Source organism: Neolamprologus brichardi, chromosome 3 (assembly GCF_056152115.1).
Source record: "Neolamprologus brichardi isolate AB-2024 chromosome 3, ASM5615211v1, whole genome shotgun sequence".
In the NCBI taxonomy this organism is placed as follows: Eukaryota; Metazoa; Chordata; class Actinopteri; order Cichliformes; family Cichlidae; genus Neolamprologus; species Neolamprologus brichardi.
The window spans coordinates 51,912,447-51,939,182 of record NC_142106.1 but is presented as its reverse complement, the minus strand read 5'-3'; the positions used below and the strand labels follow the sequence as shown (position 1 = coordinate 51,939,182).

Sequence of the window (26,736 nt, the reverse complement as noted above, 5' to 3'; positions counted from 1 at the left end):
TCTGTAAGCAGTCAGCTCGGTCCTGGACATTGTTACTGACATAAAGCTGCTCTCTGCAGCCATGTTTGACCTGCTGCTTTGTAGGACTACAGTAATGGAGGATTTGGAGGCTGAACTCGGCTCTGTGACACTTTTTGTAGTGAACTGATGAAAGCTGCTTATCAGATGGATGTTAGTCCAACACATCAGACACGACCTCTGCAGCTCTCAGTTGATGTGCACATGAATGATTTGTGTTTCCTCTGCAGGTGAAGGTAGAAAGTGTGTGTGAGCTGATGTGAATTGAGCAGCATGGATCAGTGTGAGGACAGAGAGGAGGGAGTCCCTCCCTCTAAAAGCACTCTGTGTGGGGAACATGAGAGCCAGACCAAAGCTCAGAGGTGAGATGACCATCTCTAACTGTCCATGACTCTTCTCCATGTCACAGCTCAGCACTCACATCACTGCTCCATCATTATTCACAGGAACCCACCTGGACCTCCACCCAGAAGTGTGTCCTCTAAGAGCAAACGGGTGAAGGATTTCTTTCGTAATTTAGGGCGAAAAAAGTCATCTGACGAAAAGTAAGTTCATGTCAGTATTAAAATGTTTGAAATTTTAATCAGCTTTTTACTATTTAATGATGTAAATAATATACTATTTACATACTTTGTTTATACTTTTTATGTAATGTATTGGAAACATTGGATGTGACACATGTTTCATGTTCACTTAATTTTAGCGTCAATCAGAAACCATCCAGCTCTGTGTCCTTAAAGAGTGACCGGTCCAATAATCGAGGCATTCATTTTAAAGTCTCTGCTGTAGAGAGGTGAGCTGTTAGTAACAAGAACTCTCTGATTTAAATGATTTTGATGTTTCCTGGTTTCTAAAATGCATCTCTGTAGGAGAGCAGTGTCTCCAAGGACACACAGGCTCAGCTGGAACTGTCAGTTTATCTGGTTTTAAGACACATTTGGACACAATTGGCTGTTTTTAACTATGTATTTTAATCAGAGGTGTAAATCTAGACCTCACACATCTTGATCCTAAACTATGATAGAAACAGCTGCTAGCAGTGGGTAGTTTGACTTTGATACGCTGCTCTAGAAAGCAAACAAAGGTTTGTGCAGCTCCTCTTCAGAAAAGTGTTCAGAGAGCAGCTGCTGTATTAGACAAAGGCTCGTCGTGTGAGCCCAGATGTGTGTAACAGCTGGATGAAAGAGAACCATCACAGTCACGTCTCCAACCCGCCTTTATTAATGAACTTCCTGTTGCTTGCAGATGACAGGAACACAAAGTGTTTGTGCCACGTGATGCTGCAGGATTTGTTAACATGTCCATGATGGTAACATCTCCTCGTCTAACTGCAAACACATGAGCGCTCCTAACGGCAGCTATCACAGCCACACAGGCAGACTGTCTCACTGTTGCATTCAGGGACATTTGTTTTCCTGTAAAAAGCTGAACTCTAATCTAAGAGGACTGTTACTGACAGGAAACAGCTGCATTATCTGCAGTCTGTGTGATCACAGCTGCTTCAATCACTTTATCAGACAATTGATCATTGAATAAAACATGTTTGTGTCTGCAGAGGTCAGAGGTCACAGTCTGCAGGATCCAGCTGTCCGTCTGTGAGGAGTCACTGCTCCACATTTCACCCTCCAAACTTCAGTGGTGAACCTGGACCAACGAGGTCAGAGAACTGTGATGACTCCGTTACATGTTTGTGTTTTCCTGGATAAATATGACCAAAAATTCATTAAAAAGATAAAAATATTAGACTTTGTCCTGTAGCGCTGTGTGGCAGGCAGGATTGGACCCAAACACAACAGGATGAAGTCAAAGAGGCAGCTTTATTTCAGCTGTGAACATGCAAACAGCAGAAATAAGAAAACATAACTGTAGGTTTGCAGTGAATGAAGCCTCAGCTCGACGCTCCACTTTGTCCCTCTTTTCCTTCTCCAAACAGCCACATCAGGAGTCTTTGATGGAGTTTTAAAATATTTAATTACAAATGTCCAAAGATGGGTTCAGGATACCTGAATCCACAATTATTAAAGCTAAAATAGTTCACAGGGTTTGGACTTTGTTAGGTGATGAGAGAACATCAAAGTGTTTTTATCTTTAAACAGTATTTTTATCACTTCAATTGCTCTCACAGCCCTGTTTGTTATTTTACCAGAGCTCTTATGTTTCACTCAGTGCTCCCACCAAACACCTTGGAGGACACATTAGTGTGATTTAGATTTCATTGGTGTAAACACCAGTCACACAAGCTAACCCATGGAGGCAGCAGCAGGCTTTGTGTTTGGTAAAGTCTGTTGGCTTAAACTAAGAGAGTTTAGTTTGTTAGCACAAAGAGCTGTCAGCTAAAGCCCCGAATGTACTTTGAATACAGATGAACTGAGAAAAACACTTTAAATACAGCAAACAGTCAAACTGACAACATCTTTTTCTGCTGATCATCCACAGCAGTACATTTAGCATTCATGCTAGCAGCAGGCTATGACTGTCCACTCAGCACCAACACAGGTAGGAGTGAGCAGTGATGAAGCAGGACTGTGGGCAAGTTTGAGCTACAATCCTATTGGCTTCTCAGTTTCTCCAAAGAAAAGGGGAAAAATTCTTGGTGTTGTGAAGATGTGAGTTGGTCTTGTTGTCGTGGGGCTGGAAGGATACTGGCAGTGAGAGGCTTTTCATACAGTGTTCAGTAACAGAATGAGAAGAAAGCCACTGCACATGAAACAAGGTGCTCGTAGTGTTTGTTTACTGTGTTTGTGCCACAATGTCAGATCAGTTGTAGATTCACATGCAGACTTGTCCAGTGAAACCAGTGCAAGTACTGCTGTACAGAGCAAAGACTAAGCAAGCCAGGAGAGCTCTCCAACTTTCAGAAAGTATCAGGATATTTGAGTGATAAGAAAAAGTGGATCATGCAACAATGTCCCTCAGCACACAAAACAATCAAAGCCGAATAAATATAATGTTTTAGAAAGGCCGATCAAACACTTACAGGGACCTGAAGAGAGAGAACCAACAAAATGTCTTGGCTAACAGAGGAACTCAAGCACAGACTGAGTTCTGACAAACAAAAAGGTGACAGTTTATTTACCAAAGGGGTGAACCACAGTGCTCTATATATGTACAGTGAGTTGGGGAGGGGGTCCAGGGCTCCAGGGAAAAGAGGCAAGGGAGTCCACACTCACTCCTCTTCAGTCACTCTTGTCCTGCTCTCCACTCACACAGCCACACACGGGAGTCACAGGTAAGCGTCTGTAACCAGGTCCAGGGGAATATATACTCAAAGTATACACAACGTTAACCCAACTGGTGAATTTAGAGAAATTTCTTAGCAAGGAGCTGAGATCATGAACACAGGAGGGTCAATGTCCCAGCGACAAACTGCTCCATGCCGCAGCGTTAAATGGTTACCGGTAAGCCCAGGTGAATCAGCAACAGGTGGTGTAATCATCATAACTGTGTGGACCAAGAGCGAGAGGCCATTACAAGCTCCACCCAGGCAGGCAAAACGCTAGCAGGAGAGAGCAAAACATAAAACCTGAGAAGCCATCATGAGCCAGCCAGACGGACACAGAGTTTTATACTAGAAGAGAAACCTGCTCATCGTCATCATGTTTCTGTAAATAGAGAAAATCAGAAGTCTCTGTGTGTCAGACCACGACTTCTAAACTGCTTCAGAGTGAACTGACCCAGATAATCTGCACACTGCGGCTGTAAAACATTGAAAGTCATAACTGTCTCTCTGATGGAAAGCTTTTATTGTGAAGTCTGCAGGAAGTGTTGAGTTTGTATTCATCACTCAGTGTTTAATGAGACAGGCAGACAGGAAGAGCAGCTCATTAGTGTGGAAGAAATCAAAGGAACTGTGAGGAACTGCAGTTTGGTCACATCTGGATGTTTTTCACTGACAGTGAATGGTTTTAGTGATAAAGAAATGTGTTCACAGAGAGAGGAAGAGGAGTGGTGTTTGTGAGGAGGAGCAGCTGTCCTGCTGTGCTTTGTGTCAGGACGTCCTGAAGGATCCAGTCTCTACCAGCTGTGGACACTGGTTCTGCAGACAGTGCATCTCCTCATACAGGGACCAGACTGCTTCATCAGGAGACTCCTCCTGTCCCCAGTGTGGAGAAAGATCCAGAAGCAGAGCTGGACTGCAGACAGCCAGTCAGAGCAGCTGTGTACAAAGTAAGACTGAACATCTGTCTGCTGATGGACTCATTTCTGAAAACTGGACCTCTTGTGTTGTTCAGACATTGAAGCGTTTTCTTTCTCTTTAGTCTCATTGTTTTTCTTTCTTTCAGCAGATGTTGGTCTGCAGGAGGTTTTAGATGAACATAAGATCAGTCTGAGGAGGAGATGTGAACGTGTGACTGAAGGAAGTGATGAAACAGGAAGTAGAACGCTCCTCAACAGGATCTACACTGAGCTCTACATCACAGAGGGACAGGGTGAAGAGGTTCATACCCAACATGAGGTGAGGCAGCTGGAGACAGCTTCCAAGATGGACGCCCTCCATGACGCTCCAATCAGGTGCCAGGACATCTTTAAAGCCTTATCTGACCAACAGAGACCCATTAGAGTGGTTCTGACCAACGGCGTGGCTGGTGTTGGAAAAACCTTCTCAGTGCAGAAGTTCAGTCTGGACTGGGCAGAGGGCTTGGAGAACCAACATGTCAGTGTGGTGGTTCTGCTTTCATTCAGGGAGCTGAACCTGATCAGAGATGAGCAGTACAGTCTTCTGGAGCTGCTCCATGTTTTCCATCCAACATTACAGAAGGTCACAGCAGAGAAGCTGGCTGTCTCTCAGCTTTTGTTCATCTTTGACGGCCTGGATGAAAGCAGACTTTCATTGGATTTCACCAACAGGAAGCTGCTGTCTGATGTCACACAGAAGTCATCAGTCAGCCAGCTCCTGACAAGCCTCATCCAGGGGAATCTGCTTCCCTCGGCTCTCATCTGGATAACTTCCCGACCCGCAGCAGCCAATCAGATCCCTCCTACATGTGTTGACAGGCTAACAGAAGTACGAGGCTTCACTGACGCCCAGAAGGAGGAGTACTTCAGTAGGAGATTCAGTGATGAAGAGCTGTCCAGCAGAATCATCTCCCACATGAAGACATCCAGGAGCCTCCACATCATGTGTAGTATCCCAGTCTTCTGCTGGATCACTGCTACAGTTCTGGAGCACATGTTGACTACAGAGCAGAGAGGAGAGCTGCCCAAGACCTTGACTGACATGTACTCACACTTCCTGCTGGTTCAGACAAAGAGGAAGAAGAACAAGTACCACGAGGGATATGAGACGAGTCCACAGGAGCTGACGGAGGCTGACAGGGAAGTTCTTCTGAAGCTGGGGAGGCTGGCGTTTGAACATCTGGAGAAAGGAAACATCATATTCTACCAAGAAGACCTGGAGCAGTGTGGTCTGGATGTGACAGAGGCCTCGGTGTACTCAGGAGTTTGTACAGAGATCTTCAAAAGAGAGTGTGTGATCTTCCAGAAACCAGTCTACGGCTTTGTTCATCTGAGCATTCAGGAGTTTCTGGCTGCAGTCTACATGTTGTGCTGTTTCACCAACAGGAAGACAGAGGTGCTGAAGAACTTTTTGGGAGAAAATTACAACGACTTCTCTCTGGATCATTTCCTTAAACGAGCCATGTATAAATCCCTCCAGAGTAAAAATGGCCACCTGGACCTGTTTGTTCGCTTCCTTCATGGCCTCTGTCTGGAGTCCAACCAGAGACTCTTAGTAGGTCTGCTTGGTCAGACAGAGATCAGTCCAGAAACCATCCAGAGAGTCATCAACAACCTGAAGGAGATGAACAGATATGAAATCTCTCCTGACAGAAGCATCAACATCTTCCACTGTCTGATGGAGATGAACCACCTCTCATTATTTCAGGAGATCCAAGAGTTCCTGAAGTCGGAGAACAGATCAGAGAAGGAACTCTCTGAGATCCAGTGCTCAGCTCTGGTCTTCATGCTGCAGATGTCAGAGGAGGTTCTGGATGAGTTGGACCTGCAGAAGTACAACACATCAGAGCGGGGACGGCAGAGACTGATTCCAGCTGTGAGGAACTGCAGAAAGGCTGGGTGAGTCCAGATGTGATCATTAACATCGTTGATCAGTGTAGGTTGGTAGTTTAATTTTGAAAATAAAATCAGATTGTAACCACAAAGTGTTTGTGTCCGTACGCTGCAACCTTCCACACCATTCCTTTATTGTACAGACTCAGCAGCAGCTCCATGGATCCCAAATCCAAGAGTGGAGAACAGATTTGAAGTGTGTCACATCCATGCAGTCACAGCTGTTTCCACCGTGTTTCCACTGATATTAATCCTGTTCAATGACACGTTTCATATCAGTGAATATGTTCTTTAGGACGTCCACTGACATGTTTAAGTGTCCTGCTGGAAATCACTCAAATCATCCATGAAATCCATGAAAAATCCTTTTAGTGTTTCTAACTTCACTCTCTGTCCTCTCTCTCTCTCCATCCTTCTCACTGCTTCTTTCACTGATAATCACACAAACATCGTATTCAGCTACAAAATAACACAATAATATCATCTGATGATCATTATTATAAGAGCAGGATCCATATTTGATATCAGAGTAACACACTGCTTGGTTATGTGCAGTCATCATCAGTGACTGTGGGTCAAACAGAAGCTCTCTGATTGGTTGCTGACCTTGGTCATCTGTCCACTCTCACCTGTTTGTGTTTGCTCTCTCTTTGCTGTCTTCATCCTCTCTTTCCTTTCTCTCCCTCTCTGTCTTTCTACCGTCACTCAGGTCCAATGGAAACAGTGACATTTACAAACCAATCAAAGACAAACTGATCCATGTCAGGTTATAACAATATTCAAAGTGAATACAGGCTGCTGCTGGACACAGACAGGTAACATCATTTTGTCTTGCTGTCACCTGGATCTGGACTCATAAATACTGAAGCCCTGAACAGGAATACAAATCATTTTCTGCCAACTAGCGACACACCAGCAGATAATGGCTCAGAAAGCTAAAATGAGCCAATCATTTCGGTGTTTAGTTCCCCTGAAATCAGATCTGATATCAGCAGCTCTGAGTTCATTCATCATTATTGTCCAGTGATGAGATTTCTGCTCCGTTTGGTAACAGTCAGCAGGTTTTTCCTGCGTGTGGACGTGAACAGTCGTACCTGACAGCAGGTAGCAAACAGAGATCATCTTTCCAGCTGGAACTCTTCACTGAGCTGAACTCATTCAAAATGTTCTGGAGTCAGATTCAAAACAGGAAACAGTCCAAATGTGTGTCTTCACTCTGACTCTGGATCAGATCTCAGTGACAGACTGTGGACATTATGGAAGCCTAAATGTGACACCATCTTCCTCCTTCATCTGCAGATTAAAGCCAAACAAAGATTCTCATTAAAAGTCTGCAGGTTTGAGAGAGACTCAATCATTGTGTCATGTCAAACACAGTAAGAGGAGCTGAAGCACAGATGTGAAGAGCAGATTCATCAGATTATGACCTCACTCTGTTTTGTCTTCATATACATTAAGTCTGTGCTTATAATGAAGATTTTCTGCTTTTATAATAACACATTTTATATTTTCTATCATCACAGACTGACTCAGTGTCGACTCTCAGAGTCTCACTGTGAAGTTGTGGCCTCAGCTATGAAGTCCAACCCCTCCCATCTGACAGAGCTGAACATGAGTATGAACAACTTGCAGGATTCAGAAGTGAAGCTTCTGTGTGCTGGACTGGAGAGTCCAAACTGTCGACTGGAGACTCTGAGGTGAGTTCACTGACTGCGGCTGTTGTAGTTTTTCTATATTTCAGGTCTTTGATTGATGTTTGAAACTTCCTTTAGTTCCTAAATGTTCAGGATGTGTCTGAAGACAAATGTGAAGAAGTTTGAGTGCTTTCCGAAATGTTGTGTCTTTCCAAACGACTGAACAACAGTTTTACCTTTTGGCTCCAAACAGAAGTGACAGACTTCAGCAGGGTTTATTTAAAGGCTGACAGAAGTGGAGTGGTGACGTGGAGATGTTTGACAGGACAGTGTTTCAGCCTCCACAGGTTCATGTTGTGCTCCATCAGTCAGTGAAGATGAAGTCAGTGCTGATGAGGCTGTAGAGTGTGTGAGGGATGTGAATGAGGATGATGAAGATCTGATGATAGCAGATAAAAACAGGCTGCAGAGACTTTGAGCCATACAGGGCACACAGTGTGTGTACAGAACAGCTGAAATCATTATGGAGGCCTCACTGGAATATGGAAGCATCACAGTACAGCTTCAGTGAAGCTTTAAAGTCTCTGATATGGGATGAGAAATGAAGAAGCCAGAGCTTTTTCATGAGTGGAAATCCACTGTGACTGTGAGCTGCTGCTACAGCTTCCAGATTAGCCAGCAGCTCATCCTGCTCAACATTTTCTCACCAACTTTAATGGAAGTGTGATGTTTTCAGCTGGAGTGATGGTCAGGGTGGCCTCCCTCTCCTCTTCTTCTCCTCTTCCTCTTTCATTTGTAAAGCCACTTCTGCTGCTTTCATTCATTTGGAAGTCCTGTAGCTGAGTTTGAGAGAGACTAACAGCCTCAGCAGCAGAGGGGAGAAAGGTTGTAACACCACCACTTTACTCTGTTCTACCTGTCACATCATTTTATCAGGAAACAAATATGCTCATGTTTTTACTATGTTTGTCTTGAAGATGTAAGAAGATCACATGGTGCTTTTTATTATTGTGTTGGTTTGTTTCCTGTCTCTTGGATGGAGCCCAGCTGTGCGTGGCCCCTGGGCCTGTGGTCAGAGTGTGTGCTGGATAATCCGGCCCAGGATGAGGCCAAACTGACATGGGATGAAATGTCTGTCACATAATTGAGCTTAGTGTAGTTTCATTTCTGCACAATTTAAAAACAACCAAAACTTTTTTCTGTCTTTTCTATGTTATACTGTAGACTTTCTTTGATACTGTATCCAAAAGGAGAAGCTTTTACTTTGAAGGGGAGGCGTCTCAGTTTCCTCTTCAGGTTGGATGATGGAAGCAAATTAGTGTGTGATGTTGTTTCAGTGTTGCACTTTGTAGACGCTCCCTGAGCACTGGTCTCACAGCCAGCTGCACATAGAGACCAGTGTTGTTAGTCCAGGTCAGAAGATGACTTGTTGGAATGAAAATGAGCTTGTAGTTTGTCTGCTTTAATAATGTGACTGTAAAAAAGAGTTGGACTTCAAATATGTCCATTTCTTTCACACTTCACCTTTAAAAGTGAAGCCTTGTGGTTCCTGGAAGGAAAAACACGACTTTTTTAAAGTCTTTGTCCTGTTTTTATGATAAATGTACGACTTTAATGTGAAACATTCAGAGTTTTTTCTCTTGTTGTGTTTGCTTGAAGCTGCTTCCTGTTGGCTTCAGTTGTTTGGAGTTTCCATTTTCTAATCTTTTACATTCTGAACCTTCTTCAGCTCTGAACAGATGATGAAACACTGAATGATTTCAAGCTCACACTTTGTCTAATAAACTTATGTCTTTCATTCTTTATACAGATTGAGGCTCTGTGGTTTGTCAGAGATCAGTTGTGATTATCTGGCAGCAGCACTGAAGTCCAACCCCTCCCATCTGAGAGAGCTGGAGCTGAGTGACAACTACAACCTGCAGGATTCAGGAGTGAAGCATCTGTGTGGATTCCTGGAGAGTCCAGGATGTGGACTTGAAACTCTGAGGTCAGTCAGCATGTTTTAGTTGTGCTGAGATGAATATGATGTGAAAGTTGTGCTGACACTAAACTGCAGACATCAGGCTGATATTATACTGATCCACACTGAGGATCTTCATGGTAAAGTCTGTTTTCTTCTTCTCTGGTTTAGTCCATTGACTGCAGCAGAACAATGTTCACATTTCATTACCAATGATAGCAGATATTACCAATAATCATCCCACAGATGTAATATTATCTACAGCTACTCTTAGTACCATTGATGTTAAGTTAGACTCCTTTTCTCCAATCGATCTTTCTGAGTTAACTTCAATAATTACTTCCTCCAAACCATCAACGTGTCTTTTAGACCCCATTCCTACAAAACTGCTCAAAGAAGTCCTGCCATTGATTAATTCTTCGATCTTATATATGATCAACCTATCTCTAATAATTGGCTATGTACCACAGGCCTTCAAGGTGGCTGCAGTTAAACCTTTACTCAAAAAGCCATCTCTAGACCCAGCAGTCTTAGCTAATTATAGGCCAATCTCCAACCTTCCTTTCATATCAAAAATCCTTGAAAGAGTAGTTGTCAAACAGCTAACAGATCATCTGCAGAGGAATGGTTCATTTCAAGAGTTTCAGTCAGGTTTCAGAGTTCATCACAGCACAGAAACAGCTTTAGTGAAGGTTACAAATGATCTTCTTATGGCCTCTGACAGTGGACTCATCTCTGTGCTTGTCCTTCTTGACCTTAGTGCAGCATTCGATACTGTTGACCATAATATCCTATTAGAGCAATTAAAACATGCTGTAGGTATTACAGGTATTGCACTGCAGTGGTTTGTATCATATCTATCTAATAGACTCCAATTTGTGCATGTAAATGGAGAGTCCTCTTCACACACTGAGGTTAATTATGGAGTTCCACAGGGTTCAGTGCTAGGACCAATTCTGTTTACATTATACATGCTTCCCCTAGGCAGCATCATTAGAAGACATAGCATACATTTTCACTGCTATGCAGATGACACCCAGCTCTATCTGTCCATGAAGCCAGATAACACACACCAATTAGTTAAACTGCAGGAATGTCTTAAAGACATAAAGACTTGGATGGCCACTAACTTTCTGCTCCTTAATTCAGATAAAACTGAGGTCATTGTACTCGGCGCTGAAAAGCTTAGAAATATGGTATCTAACCAGATTCTTACTCTGGATGGCATTACCTTGGCCTCCAGTAACACTGTGAGGAACCTTGGAGTCATTTTTGACCAGGATATGTCCTTCAACGCACATATTAAACAAATATGTAAGACTGCGTTCTTCCATTTGCGCAACATCTCTAAAATTAGAAATATCCTGTCTCAGGGTGACGCTGAAAAACTAGTTCATGCATTTATTACTTCCAGGCTGGACTACTGCAATTCATTATTATCAGGATGTCCAAAAAACTCACTGAAAAGCCTTCAGCTAATCCAAAATGCTGCAGCAAGAGTACTGACAGGGACTAGAAAGAGAGAGCATATTTCTCCTGTTTTGGCTTCCCTTCATTGGCTTCCTGTTAAATCCAGAATTGAATTCAAAATCCTGCTCCTCACATACAAGGTCTTAAATAATCAGGCCCCATCTTATCTTAATGACCTTGTAGTACCATATCACCCTATTAGAGCACTTCGCTCCCGCTCTGCAGGCCTACTTGTTGTTCCTAGAGTATTTAAAAGTAGAATGGGAGGGAGAGTCTTCAGTTTTCAGGCCCCTCTTCTGTGGAACCAGCTTCCAGTTTGGATTCGGGAGACAGACACTATCTCTACTTTTAAGATTAGGCTTAAAACTTTCCTTTTTGCTAAAGCATATAGTTAGGGCTGGACCAGGTGACCCTGAATCCTCCCTTAGTTATGCTGCAATAGATGTAGGCTGCCGGGGGATTCCCATGATGCATTGAGTTTTTCCTTTCCAGTCACCTTTCTCACTCACTATGTGTTAACAGACCTCTCTGTGTTGAATCATATCTGTTATTAACCTCTGTCTCTCTTCCACATCATGTCTTTTATCCTGTCTTCCTTCTCTCACCCCAACCGGTCGCAGCAGATGGCCGCCCCTCCCTGAGCCTGGTTCTGCCGGAGGTTTCTTCCTGTTAAAAGGGAGTTTTTCCTTCCCACTGTCGCCAAAGTGCTTGCTCATAGGGGGTCATATGATTGTTGGGTTTTTCTCTGTATCTATGAAGCGCCTTGAGGCAACTTTTGTTGTGATTTGGCGCTACATAAATAAAATTGAATTGAATTGAATTGAATTTCAAACAGTGATACTCAACGTATGGCCCGCGGCCCACACGCGGCCTGCCCACCTTTCCTGATTCAGAGAGAGGGGACCCTGATTAACGGTGTAGTGTTCTTCCTCACAGTTCTGAGTATCAGACACAACAATGAATAATCCACAGCTGAGTGTCTTTAGCAGGTCAAAGGTCATGGCACACAGCAGACACTGGGAAATATTATAATTCTGATCATTTATCAGCACATATCCATATGTATAAAAACAAAGCTGACACTGTGAGACTTGAACAGAGGTGTGATCATCACAGCAGAGGCCTTTGTGTCAAAGTCACTTAGGATCAAACAGAAACACATGAAGCAGATTTTCCTGTTCTGGCTTTTTATAGCAGATAACCTTCAAAATATTCTGCAGTCGATCAAAAACTGAAGCAAACCATGAATCAACATGTGAACATGACCTGATGTTGCTGAAGTGAAGCAGAGTTACAGAGGTTTGATTACAGACACAGCTGAGAGTTTGTAATCTGTCATCATTTTAAAAGGTTTAAATTTCTTCAGTATTGAACAGCAGGAATGAGGCTATGTTTTCGGAGGCCGACAGCAGTGAACACAACAGTAGACTGGTGCGTAATAAGCAGTGAATAATGCAGAAAACAGATTTTTGAAGGTAAACTGTTCTTGAAGTACACTGAGAGAGAGAGAGCAGTGCAGGAAGTAAACGTCAAAGTCAGAGAGAATTCATGACGATGTTCATCAAACATAAAGCGTAGTTTTATGTTTTGGTTGGAGACAGATGAAACCTGCAGCTTCAGGATCTGTGAGCTGTCCACTTTCAGCCCCGACGGCGTGTCCATGTACGTGCCGTCGAGTGAACGATCCACGCTCTGTGTTTCCATCTTTGTGTGTTTAGCTGTTCTCATTTACTGTTTTATCTGTTTGGTTGTTGTTGAAATACTTTTGGGAGCGTTAACCTGAGATTCTGGCAAAATACATTTATATTACAAATCAATTCAGGATTGAATGAATCAACATCGCTTTGTTCAAATTAAAACCATTTAAATAGGAAAATCCATTTATTTACACCCGCCTCTAATGCTGGGTAATGTCAGCTGGTCCATGTGCAGCTGGCTGTGAGGCTCAGGGAGCGTCTACAAAGTGCAACACTGAAAGAACATCATCCATAAATATTGAGTAATAACTGGACTCTCATACAGCGAGACTCAAATGCCTTTAAACATCAGCTTATCCTCCTGATCCAAGTCCAACACTGAGTTTGTAAAAACATGTTTGTCAATCATTTTGTTTGGTTTCTGAGGAAAATGATTCAATAACTTGCTGATAATACACAACATTTCATCATATTTCCTCATAACCCTTTTTTCTCTGACCATTAGATCCATTTAAATTTGCAATAAAGGATCCACAGAGTTTGGTGACAATAATGACAGTAGATGTTTGTGTGAAAGTGCTGGAAGCAAATTAGTGTGTGATGTTCTTTCAGTGTTGCACTTTGTAGACGCTCCCTGAGCACTGGTCTCACAGCCAGCTGCACATAGAGACCAGTGTTGTTAGTCCAGGTGTGAGGAATTAGAAATTATTTTACTGCTATTGTTAATAATCATCATCACCATTGCATTAATAACATAATCTACAGTATTGATATTGTATTCAGATGTTTAAACATATTGGTACCCGATTAGCCTTTATTACAGGTGCAGTTATAACCACTCTAAACTGTTGAGTTAAATCTATAATCTAAATGCTTTTGAATATTTGTTATAATCTTAAATGTGTACATGCTGGCCTTCTGTCTGGTGGAAAAGGTTACAAGTTGAAACTGAGTGCAGTTCATGATGACACAAACACACAGTAGACTTTATCTCATTTATGGGTGAGAGGTTAATCATGTTTGCCTGTAACTCTAAAATTGTCTCTGCAAAAAGAGGAACAGTTTGGTTTTCCAGACGGGAAGTGAAAATCAGATGGCAGGAAGCATCTGCTGTGGAGATGGAGACAATGTTATTTTTAAACTGTCTTAAGTCATTGTGGTTTTGAATCCTATGTATGAACTGTATCTGAGTGACGTTTAGGGGCGGCAGTAAATTTAAGCCCTGAAAGGTATAAAACACCTGCTTATGCTCTGTAAGTTGGGGATCGGCGCTGTCTGCGGACAGTGGGCGATCTTCCCACACGTGTGCATTAAAATCATCGTTTGACTCCACCCGGCCGGATCAGTGTTGTTATTATGGAAGTTTATTACCTCCTCTACCCCTCCTCAATATTGAACCCAACATTTTGGGAGGCTCGTCCGGTTATTGAGGAGGGAGAGTGAGTTGGAGGTGTAGATGGAGAAATCCGGGGTCCGAGGTGGTCAGACGGGCAGGCATGAATATCAGTGGTCAAAGTGAGTGGGCATAAGCCGGCTTATCCAAAGGTAAGGCACTACCTGTTGAATGATTTCCAAAGCGTGCCAAATTGGACATGGAAGAATTTAAGTCTACTCACTGAAATTACTGGTGAATGTCTGTTTTGATTTTGGTGAAGGTCTATAAGTAAAAGTGAGTTCGAGTCTCACTAGGATTTAAGGAATTTTATGGGTTCGAGTCCCAAGGAAAAGGAAAACAGTGAAAGTGAGTTCGAGTCTCACTAGGATTTAAGGAATTTTATGGGTTCGAGTCCCAAGGAAAAGGAAAACAGTGAAAGTGAGTTCGAGTCTCACGTAGGATTTAGGGAATTTGGTCATTTTATGGGTTCGAGTCCCAAATAAATTACTTGAGGACGGTGGTTCGAGTCCACTAGGAGGCGCAGTGCTCAGAGGTAACGCTTGCCAAGGCCAGGGACGCCTAGGCCTTGTCCTCTTAGAGGGATAGTCAGTTGGTCACTGTGGAGCTTGGGGCACTCCAGAATAACTAGTGGTTGCACCACTTTACCGTTTGGAACGGTATCTGCGCTTTTTTGGCCAGCAGAAGTTGGACTTCGGGCGTGTAACTTTAACTTAAAACTTCGGGGAAGCCTTGGCTGTGAAATGCCAAAAATAGAGCTTCAGGCAAAGTTTGGGTTGGTTGACGCTTTTAAATTGACTTAGGGATTTTAGAGATTAGGCCAGAAACAGTTCAAGTCTGAGACTGGAGAAGTGGTCGCAAAAAACTTATAAGAGTTTATCCGCTGGGCGGTTAGGTTAAATTTTTCGAAATTGTGTAGGTGCTAAAAGGCCTAAAAATCTGTGCAGTTGTAATATAAGACGTCTGTGTATATAGAATAAGAGATCTCTGTGTGAAAGGAGTCGGAGTCTGTGCTGGAGCTATTTTTAGACTGTGTGTGTGTGAATGCAAATGAGGAGCGGTGACGCGCATGGAGATTGTTGCTTTTGGTTTAGAGTGTTATTGAGCTTTATAACTATTGTTTGCAAATATTGCTAAATGCCGGTAACTAAGATGCTGGTTTTGCTCATTACGAGAGTATAAATAGAGTTCGAATTGATTGCTGTGAATGTGTGATCTGTGACTGAGTTTGGATATATAAATATATTGAGTGCATTGTATATGCTTAAGACTAACATATTACTTTCAGTAGTAACCTTTTTCCAGCAATAAATGCTGGTGTGCTTTTTAATTTCTTGTGTGTGCTGTGAGAATTAATAGAGGTTTCAATTGTTTTTGTTGACTTGCTCTTTCTGATTATGAAAGGCATGTCTAATACTCTTAGGAAAGCGTATTTTGAGTTATATTCCTGAACTTCTGTCACAGTTTAGGAGTGTGAATGCTGTGAGAAGCAGGTTTTGAGTGATTGGGTGTGATTTGTACAAAAATAATAAGTAAGAAAAGCAAGTTGATAGTAGAGTGAGTGAAAAAGTGGAAGTGTGAGAGAAAAGACGGTGTGTGTGAGACGATTCCTGATGTCTGAAAGAGCTCTGTGGAGCACGCTGAAGACTGATGTGAATGCTGACAAATGCAAAGAATTTAGTATAGTTAAAAGTGTGTGCGTGAAATAAGGGTGCATTGTTTTTAGATCAAGAATTAGTAGAGCCAAAGAGTTTGATTAGGCTGTAAAATAGGAAAGAGGAACAGAAAATAGCAGATGTGTGTGTGACAGGAACTGCATGCCCATAGAAGGAACTGACTGTGTCAAGGGAGCACCCAGAGAGAGAAACAGACGAGTTAAACTCTAGGCAGATGAAGCAAATGGAGGTTTTAAGAAAAGAAATGAAAAGGATATTAATTGTATGCTTTAGCGTGTCAAAGAGGTGGACTTCTCTCAACCTGGAACCTTGAGTACAGCGGCAAAACCATAGATTAACAGAATTCGGAGGAAAACAGGCCAGGTTTTGGCTTTAAATTTTATAGCTTGACCTCTCACTTTGTCCCCATCCTGAGAAGAAGCTGAAAGGACAGTTAATCTCCTGATGAAGACCGACAGAACATCGTGGACTTGAAGAATTAACAGCAGGCAAAAGACAGTGCGACTGAAACCACACTGACGACTGACGACAGCAGCAGCATGTAAGAAAGCACGTGATGCAACATGTACTCTGAATACAGGCTGGGCAGTTGAACAGTGGGATAAAGAACTGTGGGAAAGCACTGGACACTGATTTTCATATTTGCCATGCTTGGAGCAATCTTGAAAGAGACGACTGAAAGTGTCAACAGAGAAGCAGAAACCACGTGATGAAAACATGCACGGTGAACTGCAGGCTGGTAAGAGCAGGGTGACATCACTGTCTGAAGGCACTAAATGTGATATTTTGCCAGGCTGGGACTTGATCTAAAAGGAAAATACGGAAATGATCAACGGAGAAGAAACAGAGAAGAAGCAAGCAGTTGACTTGGGACTAAAGTTGCTGGAGATTTCAAGACAACACAGGACACTGTGAAGAGAAGGACGGAGACCAGTGAGAGGTGAAGCCCAGACGAGTTCGACTGAAAGAATACAGGGTATAATTGGGTTGAAATTGAAGCCTGAACTCATGATGGTTTAGAGATGTCCCCCAGATCACAACAAAGAGGTAAACAGAAAATAGGAAAACACACATACACAAATTGTTACATGTGAAATTATTTTTGGAAAGAATCAGAAGTGAGATAGTTTGAATGCAGAAATCAGTGAAGATGCATGAATTAAACCTGATTATAAGACACATATGCAATGAAGAAACAGCTTACACTTCATGAACATGAATACATATGCAATGAAGAACATGCTTACATACATGACATAAGTTGGTATTTCTGACCAGAGAGAGAGAAACGGGTAGTTTAAGCACTCATGATAATAATGAAAATGTCTCAGTTGTGTTATTTTTAGGGGCAAAGCAGACCTGGATCAATTTTCCACATGCAGCGGTCGGAAGAAAGCTATAGGTTAACAACACTGGACATGTTAAGGCAAGTTTCTGGTTGAATTGTTCACAGCACCTGAGTCCCTGAACCTAACAAGCAAGCCCTGACCTATGGCTGAGGACAAGGAATGCTGTTATTTCAGGTGGGAAATCAAAATTTGGGTTAGCAATTTGGGGAAGAGAAAACTGACTGCTTAAGTGGAGAATTGTGAAGGAGTCGGAAACACTGCAAAAAGCAACATATGCAAAATCACATACACAAGCAGAAAATGCATTAACCTTACGAGGACAAGCTCATGAAGATTAATGCATAGACATTGATTAAACCAGGCTAAGAACATAAACATACGCAATGAAAATCAGCTTGCTACTTGTATGAGTGTTAAAATGGTGTGAATGTTTGATAAAATACACTTAGAGCGTGAAGATGAGGAATAACTCAAAGAAGCTATATGACAGAGGGAGTGAGGTATGGAAAAGAAAAGTAATTAAAGTAGTGTTTATAAGAGTGACTTAGGAGTACTCTTGTATTGATTGATCAAAGCAAGTGATTAGTATAGAAAAAATGAAAGTAATTCAATAATGTGGTAATGTTTAAACATGTATTTCTCTTGTTACGGCAACTTCTTGAGATATGACTGAGTATGCAAATTAGCTGGAGTGAGTGGTGACGGAGAAGCTTCCTGTGTGTGTGTGTGTGTGACAAATTTTCGGGAAAGGAAGCATAGCAGACTGTTCAGAAGTGCAGCTTTGGATAGGAAATTTATAGTTTAGTGATGATACGTTGTTGTATTGGGTTTATATCTTATGCAGAATCTAAGTATTTTAAAGTGCATAAAGGGGGTGATTGTTGTGTGTAAATTGTGTGGGTTTAAAGAGGTTTTCGGTGTATTGAGGAGGTGAAATTATGTGAGTTGACCTGGGAGTGTCAGGACTCTGGTGGCAAAACTTTTAAGATTTTTGAAGTTGTTGTAGTGATGGGTTGATTCTGTTTGTTAGGTTTGGGTTGTTTTGTTTTTTATTTTTAATAGAGGGAGTTGTAGTAAACATGGACATGTCTAAGAGGGGCCCATTATTTTTGTAACAGTGCACTTAGAGAAAACCTGTCAGGTGTTTTTTTGTTTTGTTTTGTGTTTTGATGAGCTAATAATCAGCTCTCTTTTTTTCTCATTTTCGTTCTAAGCAGGCCTGCAACAGTGAATAACAGCGCTGACAAATTCTCGGGAGCAAATATAAGGTGGGCTTTCCAGATTACAACTGGCTGAGGAGAAGGCTACCTGTGGGGACCTAATCGGGTCGTAAGTCCCTGTCTAAAAGGTTCAATCCAGTCCAAAAGCATAAGGAACTATTTTCTTAAAAAGAAAATAAGACAAATGAATGAGCTCATTTTGCTGAGATTGGAGAATCTGATTACTTGCGCGGGAGTCTCCACTATCAGCAAAAACCTGGTGTGAATGCATGTGAGTGAATTTGTGTGAATGGATCAAAGTTGGGATGACTAACTTTTTTCTTTTTAATTTCCTAAGCTTAGGTGAAGCATTTTTAGTTTGACACATTATATGTGTCAAAAAAGGGGGGAATTTAAGGTTTAATTTGAAATAGGTTTTAGGATCATGTTATAACTTTTGGGGTTTTTGATAATCTAGATATGGTAAAACTGAAGCAGAAATTGTTATTTTTATGTTAAGGTTAAAGGATTAAAGTGAACTGAATCCTGTTTCGAAGATAAAATGCCGGTGTTTATAAGAAGCAGTGTACAAAATTTAAAGGGAAACTGTGGGAAGATAAGAAATGGGGAAACTAGTGAAGATTGTAGGAGTAGAAAATGTTTGATTTCTTTTTGATTTCTAGAAGGAGTGGTTATAATGTAGGCTTACACATATTACATAGAGTTATTTCTAGGATAGAGGAGAGAGCTCATACGTAGAGATGATTTTTACACATTGCATTTTGTGCTTATTAAAGAGTTGTGGCTCAGTCTATTGAAGGTTATAAGCTTCACCGAGCGCGACGTCTTGGTTGATATATTGGGGGAGACTTGGAGCATAAAGGGGCGCACATGCTTACAAACACATAGAATCCATAAACCTGAAATTCATTTAGCTTATAACTGAATCTGGCTGAAAGAGGAGAAACTGGTTGATACAATTCGTGCCATTAACAAAAGGGGGCCACTGTAGAAGTTAACTTTAGTTTATAGAGGAGCAAAATGAAATAAAGATGCTATATCAACAACAGGTTATGACACAGGAAATGTGAGTTTTAAAATGAAGTTAGTGTTAACATAGGAGTTGTTTCTGGGCAGTGTTTAGCTATGATGAAATTTACGCATGAGTAATTGCTTATATGTTTAAACTTAATTGATTAAAATGGTTGTCTTTGATCTTTTAGTAGAATAGGCGCTTATAATGATTTTCTTGTGATTTTTTGTGAAAGGTGACTTTTAGGGGAGAGTGGAGGTCCTTGCAGCAGCGACAGTTGTGTATAGGATGTTGATGATCAGATAAGGGAGAATAGAGCGAGCAACAGGAAACATATGCAGCGACGTGAAAGCAGTGCTTTAAGAGTGTTAAAATGATGATTACTGAGATGAGTAACGTTGAAGAATATGTATAAATAATAGTTAATAAGTCAAAAGATAATTAGGTTCATGCTTTTGATTAAAGAGTCCCAGACATAATAGGTTGAACCAAGTTTGAATAAAGAGAACAATTGATGAACATGATAAGTTAGGGAGGCGTAGGAAAAGGTGTTTTGTTCCTTTGCAGGAGATCTCGGCTACCACAGGGGGGTGAGGATCCTGGAGGCCCGAGACCTGACGGACCACAAGAGAGGGACCCAGAAAAAACCTAATCTCATGCATGGACTGTTCTTAAGGGGGAGCTGACGTTTATTACTGGACCACTTAGATGACCATATGTTGTTGTCTGATTGGCTGAGCCAGAAGATGGCTAGAGAGGGTCGGAGCAATGACACAAATAAGTGTGGTGACCCTATTTATTTTTTTTTTAAGGAAAAAGGGTCACCAAGAGAGGGAATGTGAGGAATTAGAAATTATTTTACTGCTATTGTTAATAATCATCATCACCATTGCATTAATAACATAATCTACAGTATTGATATTGTATTCAGATGTTTAAACATATTGGTACCCGATTAGCCTTTATTACAGGTGCAGTTATAACCACTCTAAACTGTTGAGTTAAATCTATAATCTAAATGCTTTTGAATATTTGTTATAATCTTAAATGTGTACATGCTGGCCTTCTGTCTGGTGGAAAAGGTTACAAGTTGAAACTGAGTGCAGTTCATGATGACACAAACACACAGTAGACTTTATCTCATTTATGGGTGAGAGGTTAATCATGTTTGCCTGTAACTCTAAAATTGTCTCTGCAAAAAGAGGAACAGTTTGGTTTTCCAGACGGGAAGTGAAAATCAGATGGCAGGAAGCATCTGCTGTGGAGATGGAGACAATGTTATTTTTAAACTGTCTTAAGTCATTGTGGTTTTGAATCCTATGTATGAACTGTATCTGAGTGACGTGTAGGGGCGGCAGTAAATTTAAGCCCTGAAAGGTATAAAACACCTGCTTATGCTCTGTAAGTTGGGGATCGGCGCTGTCTGCGGACAGTGGGCGATCTTCCCACACGTGGCACCTTGCACTCACCCTTAGCTAGCCAGGCCCCTGTAGCTGGTGCAGCCGAAGATAGCGTAGGCCCCGCTAGCTGTTCCCCGGCAGACCCCAAGCAGCTGGGGAAAGGCTGGGTAACGGTGAGGAGGAAGCGTAGTCCTAAACAGAAGCCCCAGGTACACCACCAACCCGTTCATGTGTCTAACCGTTTTTCCCCACTCGGTGACACACCCGCTGGGGGTCAAACTCTGGTAATTGGTGATTCTGTTCTCAGACATGTGAAGCTAGAGACACCGGCAACCATAGTCAATTGTCTTCCAGGGGCCAGAGCAGGCGACATTGAAGGAAATTTAAAACTGCTGGCTAAGGGTAAACGTAAATTCAATAAAATCATAATTCACGTCGGCAGTAATGACACCCGGTTACGCCAATCGGAGGTCACTAAAATCAATATTGAATCGGTGTGCAACTTTGCCAAAACAATGTCGGACTCTGTAGTTTTCTCTGGTCCCCTCCCCAATCAGACCAGGAGTGACGTGTTTAGCCGCATGTTCTCCTTAAATTGCTGGCTGTCTGAGTGGTGTCCCAGAAACGATGTGGGCTTCATAGATAATTGGCAAACCTTCTGGAGGAAACCTGGTCTTGTTAGGAGAGATGGCATCCATCCCACTTTGGATGGAGCAGCTCTCATTTCTAGAAATATGGACAAATTTATTAAACCCCTCAAAACATGACTATCCAGAGTTGGGACCAGGAAGCAGAGTTGCAGTCTTACACGCCTCTCTGCAGCTTCTCTCCTCCTGCTACCCCCCCCAAAACCCATCTCCATAGAGACTGTGTCTGCTTCCAAAAAGACAAAAAACAAACTAAAAACCAGCAACAAACAACTTAAACATTTACAAAGAAAGAACAATACAGTATCCACATCTGAACCAAAGAGTAAAACAGTGAAATGTGGATTATTAAATATTAGGTCTCTCTCTTCCAAGTCTCTGTTAGTACATGACTTAATAAATGATCATCAAATTGATTTACTCTGCCTTACAGAAACCTGGTTGCAGCAGGATGATTATGTTAGCTTAAATGAATCAACACCCCCGAGTCATTCTAACTACCAGAAATCTCGAAGCACAGGTCGAGGGGGCGGTGTGGCAGCAATTTTTCACACCAGTCTATTAATTAATGAAAGACCAAGACAGACTTTTAATTCATTTGAAAGCCTGATGCTTAACATTATCCACCCCAGCTGTGTAACTCAGAAACCAGTCTTACTTGTTATCATCTATCGTCCACCTGGGCCTTACACAGAGTTTCTGTCTGATTTCTCAGACTTTATATCTAATTTAGTTCTGAGCTCAGATAAAATAATTATTGTGGGTGATTTTAACATCCATGTAGATGCTAAAAATGACAGCCTCAACATGGCATTCAATCTGTTGTTAGACTCAATTGGTTTCTCTCAAAATGTAAAAGAACCCACCCACCACTTTAATCACACTCTAGATCTGGTTTTAACATATGGCATAGAAACTGAACATTTAACAGTGTTTCCTGAAAACCCTCTCCTGTCTGATCATTTCTTGATAACATTTACATTTACAATAATTGATTACGCAGCAGTGGAGAGTGGACTTTATCAAAGTAGATGTCTTTCTGAAAGCGCTGTAACTAAGTTTAAGAATATAATCCAGCCACTGTTATCATCGTCAATGCCCTGTACCAACACAGAGCAGAGCAGCTATCTGAACGCTACCCCAACAGAGGTCGATTATCTTGTTAATAATTTCACCTCCTCACTACGTACGACTCTGGATACTGTAGCTCCAGTGAAAACTAAGGTCTCTAATCAGAAGTACATGACCCCGTGGTATAATTCTCAAACACGTACCCTCAAGCAGACGACTCGTAATCTGGAGAGGAAATGGCGTGTCACAAATTTAGAGGATCATCATTTAGCCTGGAGAAATAGTTTGTTGCTTTATAAGAAAGCCCTCCGCAAAGCCAGAACAGCTTACTATTCGTCACTGATTGAAGAAAATAAGAACAACCCCAGGTTTCTCTTCAGCACTGTAGCCAGGCTGACAAAAAGCCAGAGCTCTTTTGAGCCAACCATCCCTTTAACGTTAACTAGTGATGACTTCATAAACTTCTTCACAAATAAAATTTTTATCATTAGAGAAAAAATTACCAATAATCATCCCACAGATGTAATATTATCTACAGCTACTTGTAGTTCCATTGATGTTAAGTTAAACTCTTTTTTTCCAATCGATCTTTCTGAGCTAACGTCAATAATTACTTCCTCCAAACCATCAACGTGTCTTTTAGACCCCATTCCTACAAAACTGCTCAAAGAAGTTCTGCCATTGATTAATTCTTCGATCTTATATATGATCAACCTATCTCTAATAATCGGCTATGTACCACAGGCCTTCAAGGTGGCTGCAGTTAAACCTTTACTCAAAAAGCCATCTCTAGACCCAGCAGTCTTAGCTAATTATAGGCCAATCTCCAACCTTCCTTTCATATCAAAAATCCTTGAAAGAGTAGTTGTCAAACAGCTAACAGATCATCTGCAGAGGAATGGTTTATTTGAAGAGTTTCAGTCAGGTTTCAGAGTTCATCACAGCACAGAAACAGCTTTAGTGAAGGTTACAAATGATCTTCTTATGGCCTCTGACAGTGGACTCATCTCTGTGCTTGTCCTTCTTGACCTTAGTGCAGCATTCGATACTGTTGACCATAATATTCTATTAGAGCGATTAGAACATGCTGTAGGTATTACAGGTATTGCACTGCAGTGGTTTGTATCATATCTATCTAATAGACTCCAATTTGTGCATGTAAATGGAGAGTCCTCTTCACACACTGAGGTTAATTATGGAGTTCCACAGGGTTCAGTGCTAGGACCAATTCTCTTTACATTATACATGCTTCCCCTAGGCAGCATCATTAGAAGACATAGCATACATTTTCACTGCTATGCAGATGACACCCAGCTCTATCTGTCCATGAAGCCAGATAACACACACCAATTAGTTAAACTGCAGGAATGTCTTAAAGACATAAAAACTTGGATGGCCACTAACTTTCTGCTTCTCAACTCAGATAAAACTGAGGTCATTGTACTCGGCGCTGAAAAGCTTAGAAATTTGGTATCTAACCAGATTCTTACTCTGGATGGCATTACCTTGGCCTCCAGTAACACTGTGAGGAACCTTGGAGTCATTTTTGACCAGGATATGTCCTTCAACGCACATATTAAACAAATATGTAAGACTGCGTTCTTCCATTTGCGCAACATCTCTAAAATTAGAAATATCCTGTCTCAGAGTGACGCTGAAAAACTAGTTCATGCATTTATTACTTCCAGGCTGGACTACTGCAATTCATTATTATCAGGATGTCCAAAAAACTCACTGAAAAGCCTTCAGCTAATCCAAAATGCTGCAGCAAGAGTACTGACAGGGACTAGAAAGAGAGAGCATATTTCTCCTGTTTTGGCTTCCCTTCATTGGCTTCCTGTTAAATCCAGAATTGAATTCAAAATCCTGCTCCTCACATACAAGGTCTTAAATAATCAGGCCCCATCTTATCTTAATGACCTTGTAGTACCATATCACCCTATTAGAGCACTTCACTCTCGCTCTGCAGGCCTACTTGTTGTTCCTAGAGTATTTAAAAGTAGAATGGGAGGGAGAGCCTTCAGTTTTCAGGCCCCTCTTCTGTGGAACCAGCTTCCAGTTTGGATTCGGGAGACAGACACTATCTCTACTTTTAAGATTAGGCTTAAAACTTTCCTTTTTGCTAAAGCATATAGTTAGGGCTGGACCAGGTGACCCTGAATCCTCCCTTAGTTATGCTGCAATAGATGTAGGCTGCCGGGGGATTCCCATGATGCATTGAGTTTTTCCTTTCCAGTCACCTTTCTCACTCACTATGTATTAACAGACCTCTCTGTATTGAATCGTATCTGTTATTAATCTCTGTCTCTCTTCCACAGCATGTCTTTATCCTGTCTTCCTTCTCTCACCCCAACCGGTCGCAGCAGATGGCCGCCCCTCCCTGAGCCTGGTTCTGCCGGAGGTTTCTTCCTGTTAAAAGGGAGTTTTTCCTTCCCACTGTCGCCAAAGTGCTTGCTCATAGGGGGTCATATGATTGTTGGGCTTTTCTCTGTATCTATGAAGCGCCTTGAGGCGACATTTGTTGTGATTTGGCGCTATATAAATAAAATTGAATTGAATTGAATTGAATTGAACGTGTGCATTAAAATCATCGTTTGACTCCACCCGGCCGGATCAGTGTTGTTATTATGGAAGTTTATTACCTCCTCTACCCCTCCTCAATATTGAACCCAACACAGGTCAGAAGATGACTTGTTGGAATGAAAATCAGCTTGTAGTTTGTCTGCTTTAATAATGTGACTGGAAAAAGGTGTTGGACTTCAAATATGTCCATTTCTTTCACACTTCACCTTTAAAAGTGAAGCCTTGTGGTTCCTGGAAGGAAAAACACGACTTTTTCAAGTCTTTGTCCTGTTTTTATGATAAATGTACGACTTTAATGTGAAACATTCAGAGTTTTTTCTCTTGTTGTGTTTGTTTGAAGCTTCTTCCTGTTGGCTTCAGTTGTTTTGAGTTTCCATTTTCTAAACTTCTCCATTCTGAACCTTCTTAAGCTCTGAACAGATGATAAAACACTGAATGATTTCAAGCTCACACTTTGTTTAATAAACTTACGTCTTTCATTCTTTATACAGATTGAGGGACTGTGGTTTGTCAAAGACCAGCTGTGATTATCTGGCAGCAGCACTGAAGTCCAACCCCTCCCATCTGAGAGAGCTGGACCTGAGCTACAAAAACAACCTGCAGGATTCAGGAGTGAAGCATCTGTGTGGTTTCCTGGAGAGTCCAGGATGTGGACTTGAAACTCTGAGGTCAGTCAGCATGTTTTAGTTGTGCTGAGATGAATATGATGTGAAGGTTGTGCTGACACTAAACTGCAGACATCAGGCTGATATTATACTGATCCACACTGAGGATCTTCATGGTAAAGTCTGTTTTCTTCTTCTCTGGTTTAGTCCATTGACTGCAGCAGAACAATGTTCACATTTCAAACCTTCAAAGAAGAAGAAAAGTCCTCCACTGGATAATTCACTGTGAAACTCTCCAACTCTTCATTCCACCTTAAAGTCTGTCTGACACTGAAATCCAAAGCAAAATGTGTGTTTGCTTTACAGACAGCAGTCCAACACAAACATACACACATCATCCAAAACACAGTCCAACATCCAAATCTCCTCCACTGCCAGCATGAATGATGGGAAAGAGAAGGAGGAACACTCTGACATTCAGGGTTAGAATGAGTTTCATAAAGCAGACTGTGAAGATCAAAGCTGCATTAGAAAGCTTACATGAATGAATGAGTGGACAGAAGTGGACAGAGATCATCTGACGCACTTCAAAGGCTTTAAATCAGCACATTTCTCTTTATTCTTTATCAACTCTGTTAGTTTCTCTCAGTTTTCTGTGGAATGAAGCTAACAGCAGGCTAATAAGATGCTGACCAATAGGTTTCTATTAAAGGTTGTAATTTGTATATGAAAAAGTGCTTTGGCTCAGCAGGGATCAGCTTACAGGTAGAATACAGCTGCTGGATGGGATTAGCATGTCATAGCTATCTACCAAACTGCTAACTGGGGGATTTCAGGCCATCTATGTATCATATTTGCTAACTGTTTATTCAGCTTAGGCTCACAGGGCTGGAGCCTGTGCCCTAGCTGTCATAGGGCAAGAGGCGTGGTCC

At 41.7% G+C, this 26,736-nt stretch overlaps 1 protein-coding gene across 2 annotated transcripts; it reads left to right on the top strand.

Moving 5' to 3' along the window:
- Nucleotides 1-262: 262 nt before the first annotated feature.
- On the top strand, nucleotides 263-25,886 carry LOC148105772 (protein NLRC3-like). Of its 2 annotated transcripts, XM_087838942.1 has the most exons (8): nucleotides 263-380; nucleotides 465-563; nucleotides 722-811; nucleotides 1,574-1,675; nucleotides 3,950-4,185; nucleotides 4,302-6,093; nucleotides 7,611-7,784; nucleotides 9,532-9,727. In XM_087838942.1, the coding sequence occupies exons 1-8, from the start codon at nucleotides 292-294 to the stop codon at nucleotides 9,725-9,727; spliced, it is 2,778 nt and encodes a 925-aa protein (XP_087695068.1). In that variant the 5' UTR covers nucleotides 263-291. The 2 variants fall into 2 exon arrangements, with proteins under 2 accessions (XP_087695068.1, XP_087695067.1); XM_087838941.1 differs by lacking the exons at nucleotides 263-380; nucleotides 465-563; nucleotides 722-811; nucleotides 1,574-1,675; nucleotides 3,950-4,185 and adding an exon at nucleotides 25,691-25,886 and having other exon boundaries at nucleotides 4,287-6,093; nucleotides 9,532-9,708.
- The last annotated feature ends 850 nt before the right edge of the window (nucleotides 25,887-26,736 follow it).